The 15199-nt window shown below is 44.6% G+C and overlaps 1 protein-coding gene across 1 annotated transcript in view; it reads right to left on the reverse strand.

Annotated features, from left to right (window-relative positions):
• DSCAM (DS cell adhesion molecule) overlaps positions 1–12313 on the reverse strand; it is a 441606-nt gene extending 429293 nt beyond the window's left edge. The window contains exon 1 of the mRNA XM_058834121.1: positions 12190–12313. Coding sequence (XP_058690104.1) covers positions 12190–12232 — 43 coding nt within the window. The 5' untranslated portion in view covers positions 12233–12313. The remainder of the gene's footprint in view (positions 1–12189) is intronic.
• Between the last annotated feature and the right edge of the window lie 2886 nt (positions 12314–15199).

The raw sequence follows: 15199 nt of genomic DNA on the forward strand, positions 1-15199 counted from the left end.
GATTGAGGATTGTGGTGCTGAAGAAGCAGTTTGAAGCAGTGCTGGATCACACAGTGAAAGATGTTGGAGCAGGGTCTGCAGGCTTTAGTTTATTCAGATTTAAGAGCTGTAAAAGCACAGGAGCACTCCACCACCCTGGTTTGCCTTGTGAAGGCTCGAGCACGAGCACACACTTCAGCCCACTGTGTTTCCATTATAATCATCCCTTACTGTTTCCCCCAGAGTCTCCCACATGAATGTTTAACTATGGATCGCTTAGATGACCTTCAGGGATACAGCAAAGTATTAGCATCCTTTTACAAACTGCATTTGAAATAATTAGTCTAAATCAGCTGGGTTTCTTTGGCTCGGGGCAGGCGAGAATGGAAAAGCAGGAGATATTAAGGGAGCTTTGCTGTGAAAAACTGTCTGGCTTTCCTGGCAAAATCATACCACTTTTGTAAGGCAGAAATCTGGAGAGACCAGGAAAATCACCCCTGGTGTTTGCCCACACAATCAAATGACACTTGTTAGGATGAGATATATGGACAGGAAGAATTTATGGAAAGGAGGAAGGGGAGAAGCAGGACTTGGACAGGGAAAAGAATCTTCAGAGGTGTCTCTTGCTTGATTTTTTTACACAAAATAACGCAGCTGAATTACTCTGGATAAGTGTTTATGTTTTCAAGTGGATAATTCTGGACATAAAAAACATCCAAATGTAATGGACTGCAACATTTATAGAGAGAAGATCATAAAATCACCGAGATTAGAAGAGACCTCAGAGATCATGGAATCCAATCACTGGCCCACAATTAACCATGTGCCTACGTGCCACAAGATTGGGCTTGGGAAAAGTTTCCTACAACGTTATGTAAGGGAGCAAAATGATGAGCTGCTTACCTACATTTTAAAGGCACCAGATCACACAGGCTCAAGCGTGAGCTAATTTAAATTGATTGTATCCCTCTTACAGAGCTATTACTAATAATCCTTTCAGCTCCTCAGAATGAGTGTACACTAATAAAATAAGGTAGCCAGATACAGCACAGGGAAAATTTACCTCGGGGTTTGCCCATATTGGGCACCCTCCTACGTGCAATCAATATTGAGAGTCTGGAAACTCTCAAGAAAGCAGGAAGCAGCTCTCCTTTGCAGGGGATGATGCCAGAAAACCTCCCAGCAACAGAGCTGCATGTTCCTTTAAAGCATTGCCACACTTTCAGTAAGTGACTGATAGATGAAAAATAATAAAATAATAATAAAAAAAACTGACATGGAATGGTTTGGGTTGGAAGGGACCTTAAAGATGCTCCAATCCCCCTGCCATGGGCACCTTCCACTAGACCAGGTTGTTCAGGTTGCCTGATTATAAGGCAGTAAATCAGTTTCTCACTGACATGAAGGTAAAACCACCATACTGCACACACTCCTGACTCAGAGAGAGAGATCCTGTACCGCCAAATATGGAGACAATTTTTTAATTAAAAAGTGAAAGTATTTCCATTAAGGTTTAAAAGTTATGAGGTCTAAAATATGTTACTTGTTTAAAACATTTAGTTTTAAATTCCTGTTTGTTTCTTTCCAAGCAACAGCTTGAAAGCAAACTCAGGAGGTTTTGCACCTCATCCCAAAAGCTGCAACAAGGCGAAGTGGGAGGGGAGGGACGCAGAGCTGGTAACATCACCTGAGACTGCAGCATGATCAGAGACATGGAACACAGCAACCATCCCCCCAAAATCACCCCTAAATCTCTCTTCCTGCCCTCTGGAAGGTGCTGGGCCAAGTGAGAGCATCCCCTGCTGCAAACCCAGCCCAGCTCCCCGCATCTCCCACGTCCCAACTCATAAGAGCACCAGCACTGTGCCATGCCATGATGATGCCTTCATTTTCCACTTGGAAGCTGTTTCATACGTGCTACTTATTTTGTGTAAAATTTTCTGAGCACCAGGCCAGCTGCACATGCCATAGGAAATGGCAGAGCTGAGATGCTCAACCTTAACCCCCATCCCAATTATTCCAATGAGTGTCCACGCCAGGGACTGAAAGCAGCAGGAACTGTGGGGAAGGAGAGCAACTGCATCACATGGTGAGCAAACAAGGCTGTTATCCTGGAACACAGACAGGACAGAAACTCAATTTACTGACACCAAAAGTTCTCAAAACCTCTTGAAATTAAGTAGCAGTCAGATTACTATTATTTAGAATTTATTTTTTTTAAATCTCATTAAGTCTTTTTGAAATTACTAAGGCCCAGCATTATTCTCTTCTATGGAAACGCATTTTGAGATGTGGTAGAAATGCTGTAATTGCTTTTATCCACTAGGGACTAACTTTTGGACTTAATAAATATGCACTGAACTGCTGCAGCTGGAGCATCTTCAGACAGGCATTTCTCTTGCCCTGCACTGCCTTCACGTGTGCCAGTGGTTGGATATTCCAAAAGGCCTCCAGCTCCATCACCAGTGGGACAAGCACAGTTGGAGCACATGCAGTCACATCTCTGAAGCCACACTGCCCCTCGAGCATGAACACAACAGATAAGGGCAAAAACTGCTGAAGAACAGAAGATTTTTGGACAAGATTTTTACTCTAGACTAGGACAGAAAAGCTAAAACCGTATCTTTTCCTTCTTCCCCTGAAAAAAATAAAAATAAAAATAAACATTCCCTACTGCAGGCTGTGTTCCCACCATGACTGTTTGGCGTTCCTCAGGACTCAATGAGGACTCAGATCTCTCCAGTTTGCTACAGAGATCTGCTCTCCAGTGGGGAACTGAGGAGCTGCTCCTCTCCAGGAGTGCTCCCACAATTTCCCACCCCGAGAGGTCCCGGCAGCCAGGCTGGGAGATCTGCTCTGAGCAAACCCCACTGCACCAGAGCTGACAGCTCCCAACAGCTGAACAGCAAATCACCCCTGCCAGGGCTCCTCTGAGAGCCTGACAGCTCAGCCTCTTTTCCTGAGGATTAATTATCTCCCTCCTGCCCAATAAAGGAGCTCAGCTCCTTCCTCCTTCGCTCAGATGAGGAACTTGCCCTTCCTACCCTACAGCCACACTGACATTCATGAGATTGCTGTCCATCCTTGATCTCCACTCCCCCAAATCCATTTGCCTCAGGGGAAGAGGCAAAATAAATATAAATAGCTAGGAAAAATGCAGAGAGAAGACAGGTAGTAGGCCTCAAATTTAAGCCTAGAGCAGGGATTAAATAACAGGAGTAGATAAGAATGCAAGAAAAATCTGAGCTCAGGCAGTGAAGGACAAGGGCAGCTGGGACTTTGAGCTCCCTGTCCCTTGGCACACAGCAGGATCCATGGGGAGCACCAGCTTCCTCTGGCACAGACCAGTAGCCAAAACAGAGCACTGGGTAGTCCCAAAGCCACATTCTGTCGTGTTCTCCACCCACAGCTCACAGGGGAACAGACTCAGCTTTGCATTCCCACTCAAACTGAAGCCAAGAGCTCAGGGTCCTTCACCATAACCTGTCCAGCTCAAATCTGCCCTCCAGGGACTGCCCTCCTGCTGTCCCAGAGGGATTCATGCCCTGTGAGTGCCCTCCCTCTTCTCACCACACCTTACATCACTGTCTGGACACCTGTGCAGATCCAACTCACCCTTTTCACTTCCTTTGCCCTCCCCACAAAAAGTTGTGTTTGTGCCCCCATCTCTCCCTCTCCCCTGAGCATTCATTCGACATTTTATAGATACAGATTTATAAAATGTTCAGAACAAAAAGCCTCAGCCACATCTGACACAACAAAAACCGTGGTAATCACCACCCATCACCCGAGTCCCATAGTGAGGTGAACCTCACTCTCTGTGCTTGAAATGACAAAAATCTGGTTTCTAGAGCCCCTACACAACAGGGCTGTGGAAAAGGCTGTCATTGTGGAAGAGAAACCTCGAGGTCACGCTACAAAACTAGCAAGAAAGATACAAAAGAAGGCTTCCTAAAAAACTACAGCTAAAAGCATAAAGAAATATAATGCAAATATTACTGCAGACATCTGAAAATCACTTAACTATGTAAAAAACTCTCAACATTGGATGTCTGCAAACATAACTGGAGAACTTCTATTTCACTGACAGCTTCCCAAATTACTTCCTTCATATCATGACACAGCAAACACTTAGCTTTGTGCTTCACAACTGCAGTTGCAACACAAATTACAGTTGACTTGTCTAGAAATAATATGTGAACTGGCTTTTAAACTGCCCCACAGAAAAGCCACTTAATGAGAGGAAAAGATTCAGGTGGACAGGGTGTAGTGTGGATGGTGAACCACTTTCCTGCTTGAGCTGAGGTCCACCAAAAGTCTATTCTGCTTGAATGACATTTTTTCCAGCAAGATTCCATTCCAGGGACATCTGAATCTGCTTTTCATAACAAAAAGGACTTTGTCAAGGACTTGTTCTGTCCTTAGCTCAAGCCAGGAGTGTTCTAACAGCTTGTCACATGCTCAACTCATAATTATCAAGGGACTGACTTTATGCACTCACAGTATTTTCCTGAGTCAGGGCCAAAATTCCTAATAAAACTCACACAGAAAACTCCAAAGACTTCAGAAGGTAATACCAAAAAACAAAAACAAACAAACAAACCTTAAAACACAGTGATTTATGATAGAAAAAACAATTGCACCAGAGAATTCAACAGAAGCCAGAGCTTGCACTTTATGCATCACCTTGCCATGGCCTGGGAAAAAAAAAGCAACCATGGAGATTTGGGTGCACTCAAATCCTACCAGGAGATTTGTGGAGTGCAGTGTAACAACAACACATGGATTCCTCCAAGCCTACTCATTCCAGCATCCCAAAAACTCTTCCCAGAGAGCTTAAACAAAAACCACGCTTCGAAGACTGACATTTGTTACTTGAACTCCACACTAAACCTCTAGAAAACTTTACTGGGCAAGTTGTTATCATGGAGACCCTCCTAAAGAACAAAGCAAGGAGCAAGCTCCCCCACAAATTCCTGAATTCTGTGGAACCCAAAAGCTGGAGCCACTGGGGGCTGCCACTCTGCAGTGCCGAGAGACGAACGCCCCGAGCGTGCAGGCTCAGCGTGAGCCACTCAATTTGCAAAACCACATGAGAGGATTTCACGCCAACAGACATTTATATAGACACAGCAACCCTACAATCTTATCTATAGAATCACTCTGAGTAGATTATGTAGATAGGCAACTATTTGCAGCTACAGTGCAGTATAATTATATTCTAGCTGCGCTGAAATAGCGCCGGTCATTTCAAGAATATGCTTCTGATATTCTTAAAAAACACCGGAGGGCTCCCCAAAGTTACTCCAAAAATTTAGATGGCAGAAAGTTACTGAGAATAATTTTTAGCCTAGCAAAAAACATAAATCTTAAGCCACAAATCTTCTGCATGGGATTACAGTGTAATTAATTGGAAGAAAATAGCATCAAGCGCACTTCGGCAGCAAAGCAAGTGCCAAATTTTCCATACGCAGTAGTTTTTAAGCAACTACAAGCTATGCAGATTTACATATGTAAATGTGCAGAAATATATATGTTTATTTTAAAATCTCAGAAGGAACTGTATCCCTGACAAATTACACTGAGAGCCACACTGTCTCCAAGGGAATACATGGAGAGGCAGCAGGGTAAAAAATTCCTCGGGTGATCCCTGTGTGTGCCTTTGTCTGTGCCACGTGGATGTGGAGCAAAGCTGTTTTCAGTCCTGCTCTTGGGCTGCCCCATGGCCCAAATTCCTGCACTTCCAAGGGCTCTGTCCTTCTGGAAGCTTCAGCAGGAGCACATCAGGGATGCAGCTGGGCTGGCCGGGCTGCTCCAGCCCTCGCTGCTGAGGGAGCTCCAGGGAGGTGTTTAGGATGGAGGTGACTCTCCTTCTCAGAGCCTTTGCATTTAAAAATGGATTGCTATAAATAGGATTGCTGGCTCACTCTTAAGTCTTACTCCCTGCCTTCTGAGTAAAAATAGCTTAAATAGGGATGCTGGGAAGACTTGCTAATCTCTGTCAGCCTGTTTGTCCGTCCACTTGCCTTTCTTTTCTTCCTCAAAACAGATCACAGCATTTGTTGCCCACTCCACTGTGAAAGGTATTTATTGACATACCCTACTTTTTATTTTGCTGATGATTAACCCAGTTCTCTAATAGGGGGAAAAATAAAAAAAAAAAGTATTTATGAGGTAATAAGATTTTTTTTTTTTCCAGAATGGCAGTATCCAAAGACAAGCAATGACAAGAAAAGCTCCCAGTGCCAACAAGTGCCTGAGGAATCAGTGGCTTGTTCTTGAAGATGTTCTCTTCCATGGTCTAAAATACTGAGCTGCAAAAGGCTTTTACTGTTAAATACCTCTCATTTTATGTTATTTTATTTTCCACAACACCAATGAAATGTTTCTGAGGGGCAGGGAGGTGAAGATGGAGAAGATAAAGCTTCTTTTGAAGAATTACAATTTCAAATCTTAATTTCATTGATTTCAAAACAGTTTAAATGAAAAGAAAGTGATGATTGAATAAGATTATGAAATAACTGAAAATATATTGGAAAGCAATTTAACTGCAGACACCTATACATTCACCTTGAAATAATTAAGTATTCTGATGTATGTTGCTTAAATGGATTTTTTAGTATATTTAGAGTTTCAATGACTCAAAAGAAATAACACTTTAAAAATGTCCAAAAATGTACATTAGAATAAAAGATTAATATAATGTTTCACTCCCATCTTCAATTTTTAAAGTAGAAGATGGAATTAGTCCTTCCTACTGCAAATCTGAAAAGACACCAAGACCAAGAGATTGATAAATGGCATGTGCCAAATAAAATCAAAGGCTAAATGAGTGGTATGTTCAAACAGGCCTTGATCCTACACACATCTTAACTTTTTAAATAGAGTAAACTTTGTGGAGAAAACAGGAAATTCCATATATTTTGCTCCTCAATCTATTGCCCCAACCTCCCACCCCCAGAAAGATGCTTCATTTTTTTGTTTTCTGCTTTTTTTTGTCAATCCAACAGGGTATTTGTTAAGTTTCTTATTCAGGCTCAACCTGAGCTCAGCTCAGAGACCTGCACAACTCACGAGCTGGAGGAACATTCTGGATGAGCTAACCACCAAAACCCATGAGATTTTCCCCAAATAATTCAAATTAGCAGTATGTTATACGACAAAAGTTTACTCAAAGAACAAACAAAATTAAAATCAACTTCTGAACTTTTCCAGATTCAGCAGCACTGAGGAAGTTCCACTGAAATACATCCCAAATCTTGTTTTCATTTCAGGGCTCCTCACTTCAAGAGAGCCCTGGAGGGGCTGGAGCATGTCCAGGGAAGGGAAGGGTCTGGAAAAATCCTGTGGAGCTCCCTGAGGGAGCTGGGAAGGGTCTGGAACCCCAGGAGGGGCTGAGGGAGCTGGGAAAGGGGCTCAGCCTGGAGCAAAGGAGGCTCAGGGGGCCCTTGTGCCTCTCTAAAACTCCATGAGAGGAAGGTGAAGCCAGGTGTGGGTCGAGGTCTTTTCACTTTGGAACAAGGGATAGGATGAGAGGAAATGGCCTCAAGATGCACCAGGCAGGTTTAGATTGGATACTGGGAAAAATTTCTTCATGGGAAGGGTTCTCCAGCCTTGGAACAGTCACCCTGGAGGTGTCTGAAGGACGTGCAGATGTGGCACTTGGGGACAGGGCTCAGTGCTGGACCTGGCAGTGCTGGGGCAACAGCTGGGCACAAAGAGCTTTTCCAAATTAAACCTGTGGTTTTATGAAATCACAGTGAAGAGCTGTGAGCTGGTTAAGGCCCTATTTAAAACGGTTTAGAGGTTTGTTTTTACAATTTGCAGAAAAAAAACCTCTCTTTGAACCCCTCCCAAAAACACCCTCACTGTCACACAGCTCTGCTGGCCAGCGCTGCGGGGAAGAAGACGCAGCGCCCACCAGTTTGTAGTGACCCTTGATGGCAAAACACAGGCAAAACGCCTCTCTGAGCTGTCTCTGTGTGCTCCTACAGCTTAGGAAGACACAGATTCTGTGGTTTGCTGCCCACTAGTGTCCTGTAGCTCCAGTTCAGCCACTGCCCACAGCACGGGAGGAAATCCCCCCGGAGAGCCCCAGCAGCTGGGGGAGCAGCACAGCCTGAGCACAGGAGGAACACACCTTTTGAAACAGATACAGCTGCCCCCATGTCCTCTGAGTGCCCAGCAATAACAGTTTTTCTCCCTTTGGCATTTGGTGATTAATTAACAGCTATTCATAGCTCGGGTACCACCGGATTAAAAACACCCCGAGCTGTGCTGTGCCATCCACACACGAGCACCAAGCTGAATGCTTCCTGCACATCCAGTCAACTTCCCAAGGTGAGGATCTGCTTACACAATTCCACACAAGCTCTGCAGGTATCTCAGAACGTTTCTACAAAGAGAGCAGCTTGCTCTTTTCTCGGATGTTGCATCCCCAGCACCGAGAAAGAAAAATCACCATTTTTCTTGGGGGATTCTCAGCACCACCGTCGCTCTGGCTCCTCATCCTCCAGCCTAACCCCTGCTCCCAGCTCAGTGTGATCCTTCTCCATCTTCCAAAACGCTGCTAAAACCCATATTGATAGATACACGGCGGGGAGAGGACTCAAACAGGAAATCATTTTAATGGAAATGTATTTTTAGTGTCATCTGTGCTGTATTGGTGCCTCCCGATGCTCGATTGATTTCAGCAGAGCATCTATGGGCAACGGGCATGCAAGAAATGCAGCCTGGAAATGGGTTCAGCATACCCACAGCAGAGACTGACACTGAAAGATCCTCATTTCTGAAAGATCCTCATTTCTGAAAGATCCTCATTTCTGAAAGATCCTCATTTCTGAAAGATCCTCATTTCTGAAAGCAGCACCTGAGCTAGCTTGGTGACAGTCATTACCAAAAAGAGGCAGGATTTTGAAGGAGGCCTTTTCTCCCCTCAGAGCCTCCCCTGCCTTCTCTCACTGTAATTAGTGAAATGCCCCATTACTAATTATGAGCAGGCTGCAGCAGGCTTCTGCTGCTCATTTGAAATGCTCACTTCTGGGATACTCAGGCAGAGTAACAGGGAAGGTGGTGCAGGTGGAGTAACCCTGAAAGGCAACTCAAAAGCCTTGCTCAGGATTAGAACTGCATGACTCAGGCTTTCAAGGTAGTGAATTCAGCTGCAGAGCTCCCACTGATGTCTATATCATCCCACGCACTTTCCAGGGCTGCAATGCATTTATGGTTAATAGTTACCTGTATTCTTAAGGAACTCACAGCAAAGAGAGTTTAAAACCCTCACGAAATATATTAACTTTAACCAGGTATTTGGGGAGGTTTTTGTTTCAGGCTTCAGAAATACTAATTGGATGGAAGAGCGTGTCAGTATTTTATTGTCCCCAGAAGGAAGCTATTTCACAAACATAAAGCCTTCCCAGTGACACTGCTCCTATCTAATTTGACAAAATGTATTTGTGCTGAGTGACTGTGGGGAAATATGGGGGCCAACCTTGTTATTGTTATTCAGATGGTTCCCATTATCTCCAACAGAAATTAAGGCCAAAACTACAACTGCAGAGTTAAACCCATGGGTTTATTTTTAACCTATTTCTCCCCCAAGGAAAAAATAAAAAAAAAAAAAAAAAAAAGGCAAAAAGAAAAACATCAACATGAACAATCTCACATATTTTAAAGTTAAAAGCAGAATGAGATGTAACACAATGAAAAACCACTTGTACCTCTATGGTGTGTGTATATATATATGTGTTGCTGGTGTCTTAAGCAAACCTGGTGTGGTTCCATAAGGGGAGAAAAAAGGCAATGGCAAAAGCCAAGCAGAAACCTGTCCCCCCCCACCACACACACTCATAAAAGAGCCCTGCCTGTCACACAATGGAGTTCAGATGGAGTTATAGATAGAATAATGAAAATAAATGTGTACGTGACATATCTATTTATATATGCAGTCATTTCCTTCAAAGAGATACATATCTGATATGACACTGCATTAAAATCTGAAGTCCTTTAAAAATATTATTCTCCGACTCTTGACTCTGATAAAATGGCTCTAATAAGTCCTAAGAAGTGTTACCAATGAATAAAACCATCTTATCCAGACTTAACATGAAGGTAGGTGCCATTTTCTTCAAAGATTCCCCATAAAAAGACCCTAAAAATCTGCATTTTGACATCAAGTATGATGCCAAAAACAAACAGACTTTTTAAGTTGCAGAGAATCGTTAAACCACCCACTACATGTTTTCACAATGCTTTCTTCTTGGAATATTACTATACACAAAAAACATTTAATTTTAGTCCCCCTGGAATGACAAATGTACAGATGTTGCTGTATGGCAGCACAGAATCCATGCAGATGCATCTATCATGTACACATTACACTCTCCAGTCTTTGGGAGACAAATTCAGGTTTGACTGTGATCCAAAAACACATGGAAACTGAAAGTGAAATTACTGCTGACTTCATAGATCACGGAATAAATGGAAGTGATTTTCATGGTACTTCGACCTCATAAAGCAAAAATTATTCTGTTCTTCAAAAAACCCTTGCAAGGGGGACTAAGTAGGTTAGAACACTGAATTTCAGGCATCAGTACAGTAGCAAAAAAAAATATCTGCTTTTTTAATTTTTTTTTAAAGATTTCTGGAGAGAAACACGGTTCATTTCTATGCAAATCTAGTTTTAAATGCATAGCACTGGTCAGAGTGCACTTCCAGGCTGATGCTTTCTGTCCTATAAACAGCAAACCTCTCCCTCCCAAAGGTATCTGGCTGGAGAGGACAGAGAGAAATGCACAGTGCTGCTGCCTGACAGAAATAAATAAATAAATAGATAGATAATTTCTTAATGTTCAAACTTGTTGCAGTTTCCTTAAGAAATGCCAAAAATTTCCAAGTTTACACTTTGGGGGATTTCAATCCTTTCGTATTCTGAGGCACGCAGGAGACAAAAAAAATGTTTCTAAGGTCGCTCTACATCCACACATTTAAGATTCACCTCCTGATTTCTGCCCTCCCCAGTGCTTCACACTGGACCAGCCATGCCTGTCAATGCATTTTCTCATCCTGTGTCTACTTAAGAAGATGTGAAGGCACCCTCATCCAGCATTCATCCCTCACCCTCTGCCAGGGGTTTAATTATTTCCATCCTTCAGGAAAACCTCACACTTTGCCCTGTGCTCCTCTCTCGTTCATTCCACACCAGAAACCCTTTTCCCTGTTCTACCTGCTTTGCCTATTTTGAGAATTGTGTGTTTAATCTGATTTATCTGGCAGGGTGGAAAGCATTACAGGCAATGTTACGTTCTCGGATCGGAGGAGGCAGTGCAATAGAATAGCTGGCACCCCAGAAGAATTTGTTTTCTGTCCTTAAAACTGCAATGACAAACGTGCATTTTTAATAAAACTTAAGCAATTCGAGCATATTTTTACACATGTCATGGTTTTCAATCATGTATATCTAAATGTTCCAAAATACCCCAACCCACTATTAAAAACGCACAGAAACTGCAATAAATGTTTGTCAGTCAAAGAGTTGACAGAAGGAAAAAAAAAAGAAATTAAAGAATAACAGGTTTACCCTTATTCTATCCCCACTCTAATTTCCCCTTCCTAACTTTAAAATTGACTAAAAGTCTTCAACCTTTCCAGATGATGTAATGCTTATCCGTGCATATTTTTACATATATGAGTGAGGAAAAAAAAAAAAATTCAGAGCAGGTACCTTCACGGAGAAATGATGAAAGTGAAATAAATTAAAAATACTACTTCTTAAATATAAGTAAAAACGCAAGGTGAAAGCAGAGAGCGATTTAAAAAAAAAAAAAAAAATGCGAAAGGAAGCAATATCTCAATGCGACCGCTTAGGATGAAAGCCCTTCAAATTATCCCCGTGTGCTCTGACGGATTTCTACGGCACTTGGCAAAAAATTCTGTACTTTTCCAGATGAGAAAGAAAGAAAAAGCGCCTCTCTGCCTCCTTTCCTCTGCCAGCACCGTCTCATTCCGAAGGAGGCAGGCACGGAGGTTCCGGGCTGTCACTTTGCGAGGTGAGTGACTTTAAGCGATCACGGCGCTCTCGCTCCTCGCCCTTCTCCCGCAGCCAGCGCCGCGCTCCCGGCACAAAAGGCACCGCCGCGACCCGCTCCCCTTCCCGGCCGGCACAGGGAGAAGGATGGGGACAAGGGAAGGGACGCCCGCGGCGGGGCTCACCATGCGAGATGCTGTGGAGCAAGGCGACGGCCAACATCCACATGCCCCCGCCGCTCCCCCGCTCCCCGCTCCGGGCTCGCCCTCGCCCGCCGCGCCCACGGCCGGGCCGGAGCTGGCAGGCAGCGCGCAGCGGGTCCGGCCGCCGCCTGGCTCGGCTGGTGGCTGCTCGGAGCCTGCGGGGCCGCTCGTCCGCCCAGCGAGCGCTCAGCCCCGCCTGCAGCCCCGCGGCTCCGCCGACACTCGCCCGGCGCTCGGGCGGGGGAAGAGGCGGCCGGCGGCGGGGGCGGGGGGCGGCTGCGCGCCGGGGCCCAGGTGTGTCCTTGGCTCGGGGAGGCGCCCGCAGGGCGGCGGGGGCAGGGCCACAGGTGACAAAATCCTCCGGCGCGGCCACACCAGCATCCCCGGCAGCAGCAGCAGCGGCCGGCCCCGAGCCGCGGCGAGCCGGCTCCTCGCACGCCTCCTCCTCCTCTTCCTCCTCCTCCTCCTCCTCCTCTTGCTGCTGCTGCTGCTCCTCACACGGCTCCCCTCGGCCCGGCGGCAGGCGGGCGGGCAGGCGGGCACATCTTCCTCGCTCGCCTGCTCCTCTGCGGGCTGCGCTCCCCTCCTGGGCTCGCTCTCCGGCAGCTCGGAGCGCTCGGAGCCGCTGCTCAGCTCCCCTGCTCCCGGCGCGGCGGAGGGACCAGCGCTAACCCCAGCCCTCCGCTGCCTTAAAGCACCGCCAGGTCCGCACAGTGGAAAAACCCAAGACCAATAGAAGAAGGCAGCAGAATTTCCTGCCTCTCAATAGTTGGCTGAACTGCGGCCGTTTGGCATCAGCTGAGTTGTATATGACTAATGTGTTGACAAGTCGTGTGGGGGGACTGGAGGAGGGGGCCCTTCTAGAAGGTCACAGCCCAGACAGGCGAGTGCATCAAATAATTGAGTGGGATTCTGTGCACCAGTGAAGGAAAATACACACACACACACACACACACACACACACGCATCTTGCAGTGCTTACACAGGTCCAGATAATATTTGGCCTTTCATCTGCGTCTCTTTCTGTGGTGAGACGTTTTTTTCCTCCCGTAGTGAAAGAGCAAATTACAGTCTCTCTAACTAAAAGCAATTTCTGCGCCTATTCTTTCTTCACATCTGTGATGTGAAGGTTGGTCTAAAGAGGAAAAGGAAAAAAAAAAGAAAAAAGGGGGGAAAATATTAAATGAAGACAGCTAAAAAAATCAATATTGTGAAATACATAACAGCATTAGGGCAACTCTGGATTTAAGCTGTAAGATGAAAAGCAAGCACAACAAAGCAGTAGGGAATCTCAGCCTGCAGAATCTCCAGTGTGTTACCAACAGGACAACTTCAGGTTTGGGGGACAATATTTTTATAAGAAAATGCTTTAAAGCGCCAGACACTGCCCTGCTGCCAGCACTGTGCCTTGTGCACGGCAATGAAATCCAAGGAAGGACATCTCCCAGAAAGACATTGGGATGGACATCTGCGGGAAGCTCAGCAGCAGCAGGACTGGGCAGGGAAGGAGATCTGTCTGGAGATATTTCTGAAGCCACAGAGGACAGATCAGAACACATCCCCGAGGCGTTATATAAGGCCCTTCTTGCTAATTCTTGAGAAAACCAAACTGAGGGACAGTGCAAGCCATCAGGAGAGAGCTCAGTTCCCTGCATCCCATTTGGGCTGGGCTATCAGCCAGGGGAGACTGGAGCCTTGAAGGGAAAGCAGGAGAGATGAGACCAATATTGGGTAGGGAGTCATGGCTATGTTTAAGAAAAAAGATGTGGGCAACCAGGGAAACTCTTCAGGGGAAAATAGAATCTGATGCTGTTAAACAAAAGTAAAAGAGAGAAATGCAAATGTCTTAGGGGAGAATAAGAAAAAAAAAAAAAAAGAAAAGAAAAAGAGAGAAATTTGTTTTTATTGGGAGTGAAGTTCTGTTAAAAATAACAATACTTTAATCTGTTTAGAAGAGAGCTGGTGACTCGCAGAAATGTTTAAGTATAGATTTGAGAGCATTTGGGAGAAGTTCATGACAGATTTGTTCAGACAGCTCTTTAAGAATTGCTTTGTTTCCTCCTCTGAAGCCCAAAACATGTTTGGGGCTTAAGAGTTACAAAGTTCTAGACATTCTACAGTGACAGAATAAATAAACCTCTTTCTTATACCTTTCTCCCTCCTTTACTCATCTACATAACTCTGGTAGCCCTTGGCAAATTTCAGCTTCCTGTAGGGCTGTCTCAAACAAGTTTCTGTGCATTTCAGCTAATTTAAAGCAACCACAGCAGCTGCAAACTAAAAGAGTAAATCTTTAATTTGTTCTTCAGTGGCACCAAAAGGCAAAGGCACCAACTTCCAGAGGGTATTTAACATTTTTTAGCAGAATCCGACCAACTAGGCAGCATAATCCTTGTCTTGAGCTGGGTTTAAGGAGGGGAGGAGGAAGGCAGGATGCAATTTTGCATGAGAGCAGGGTTCACTGGTCCTGCTGCTCAGCAAATTCAACAATCTGTCAAAATGGAGAAAGGAGACTATATGATAACTTCCACGCAGAGTAAATGAAATCAGTCAGGATGCTGCTTTTCTAGTCTGGAAAATCAAGCATGATCAGACTTCAGCTGCAATCAAGGCTACTCAAGGTCATGAAGGAGAATCCCCATTTATGTGGTTTTTTGTTGTTGTTGTTTGTCTGATTATAAGTGGCTGGAAATTATTTAGTTCTTCCTAACACAAATTCAACAATTTTCCAGCAAAGTATCCCAATTAGACACTGCATCTATCTTCTCCGGAAAAAAAAAAAAAAAAATATATAGTTCTTGAAGTTATTGATTGAGTTGTAAGGATCAAAAATCTTAAAATAGTCTCAAATTCTTAATCTGGATTTAGATCATCTACTGGTTGACTTTATCGGGTTGTCCATCCTTGCTTTCTGCAGCTACCACACAGCTTGGTGAGGAAGACCTCTGGAAGTTAACAGAGATACAGCCACAATTCAAATCAGCTGATGATC

This window comes from Poecile atricapillus, chromosome 1 (assembly GCF_030490865.1).
Source record: "Poecile atricapillus isolate bPoeAtr1 chromosome 1, bPoeAtr1.hap1, whole genome shotgun sequence".
In the NCBI taxonomy this organism is placed as follows: Eukaryota; Metazoa; Chordata; class Aves; order Passeriformes; family Paridae; genus Poecile; species Poecile atricapillus.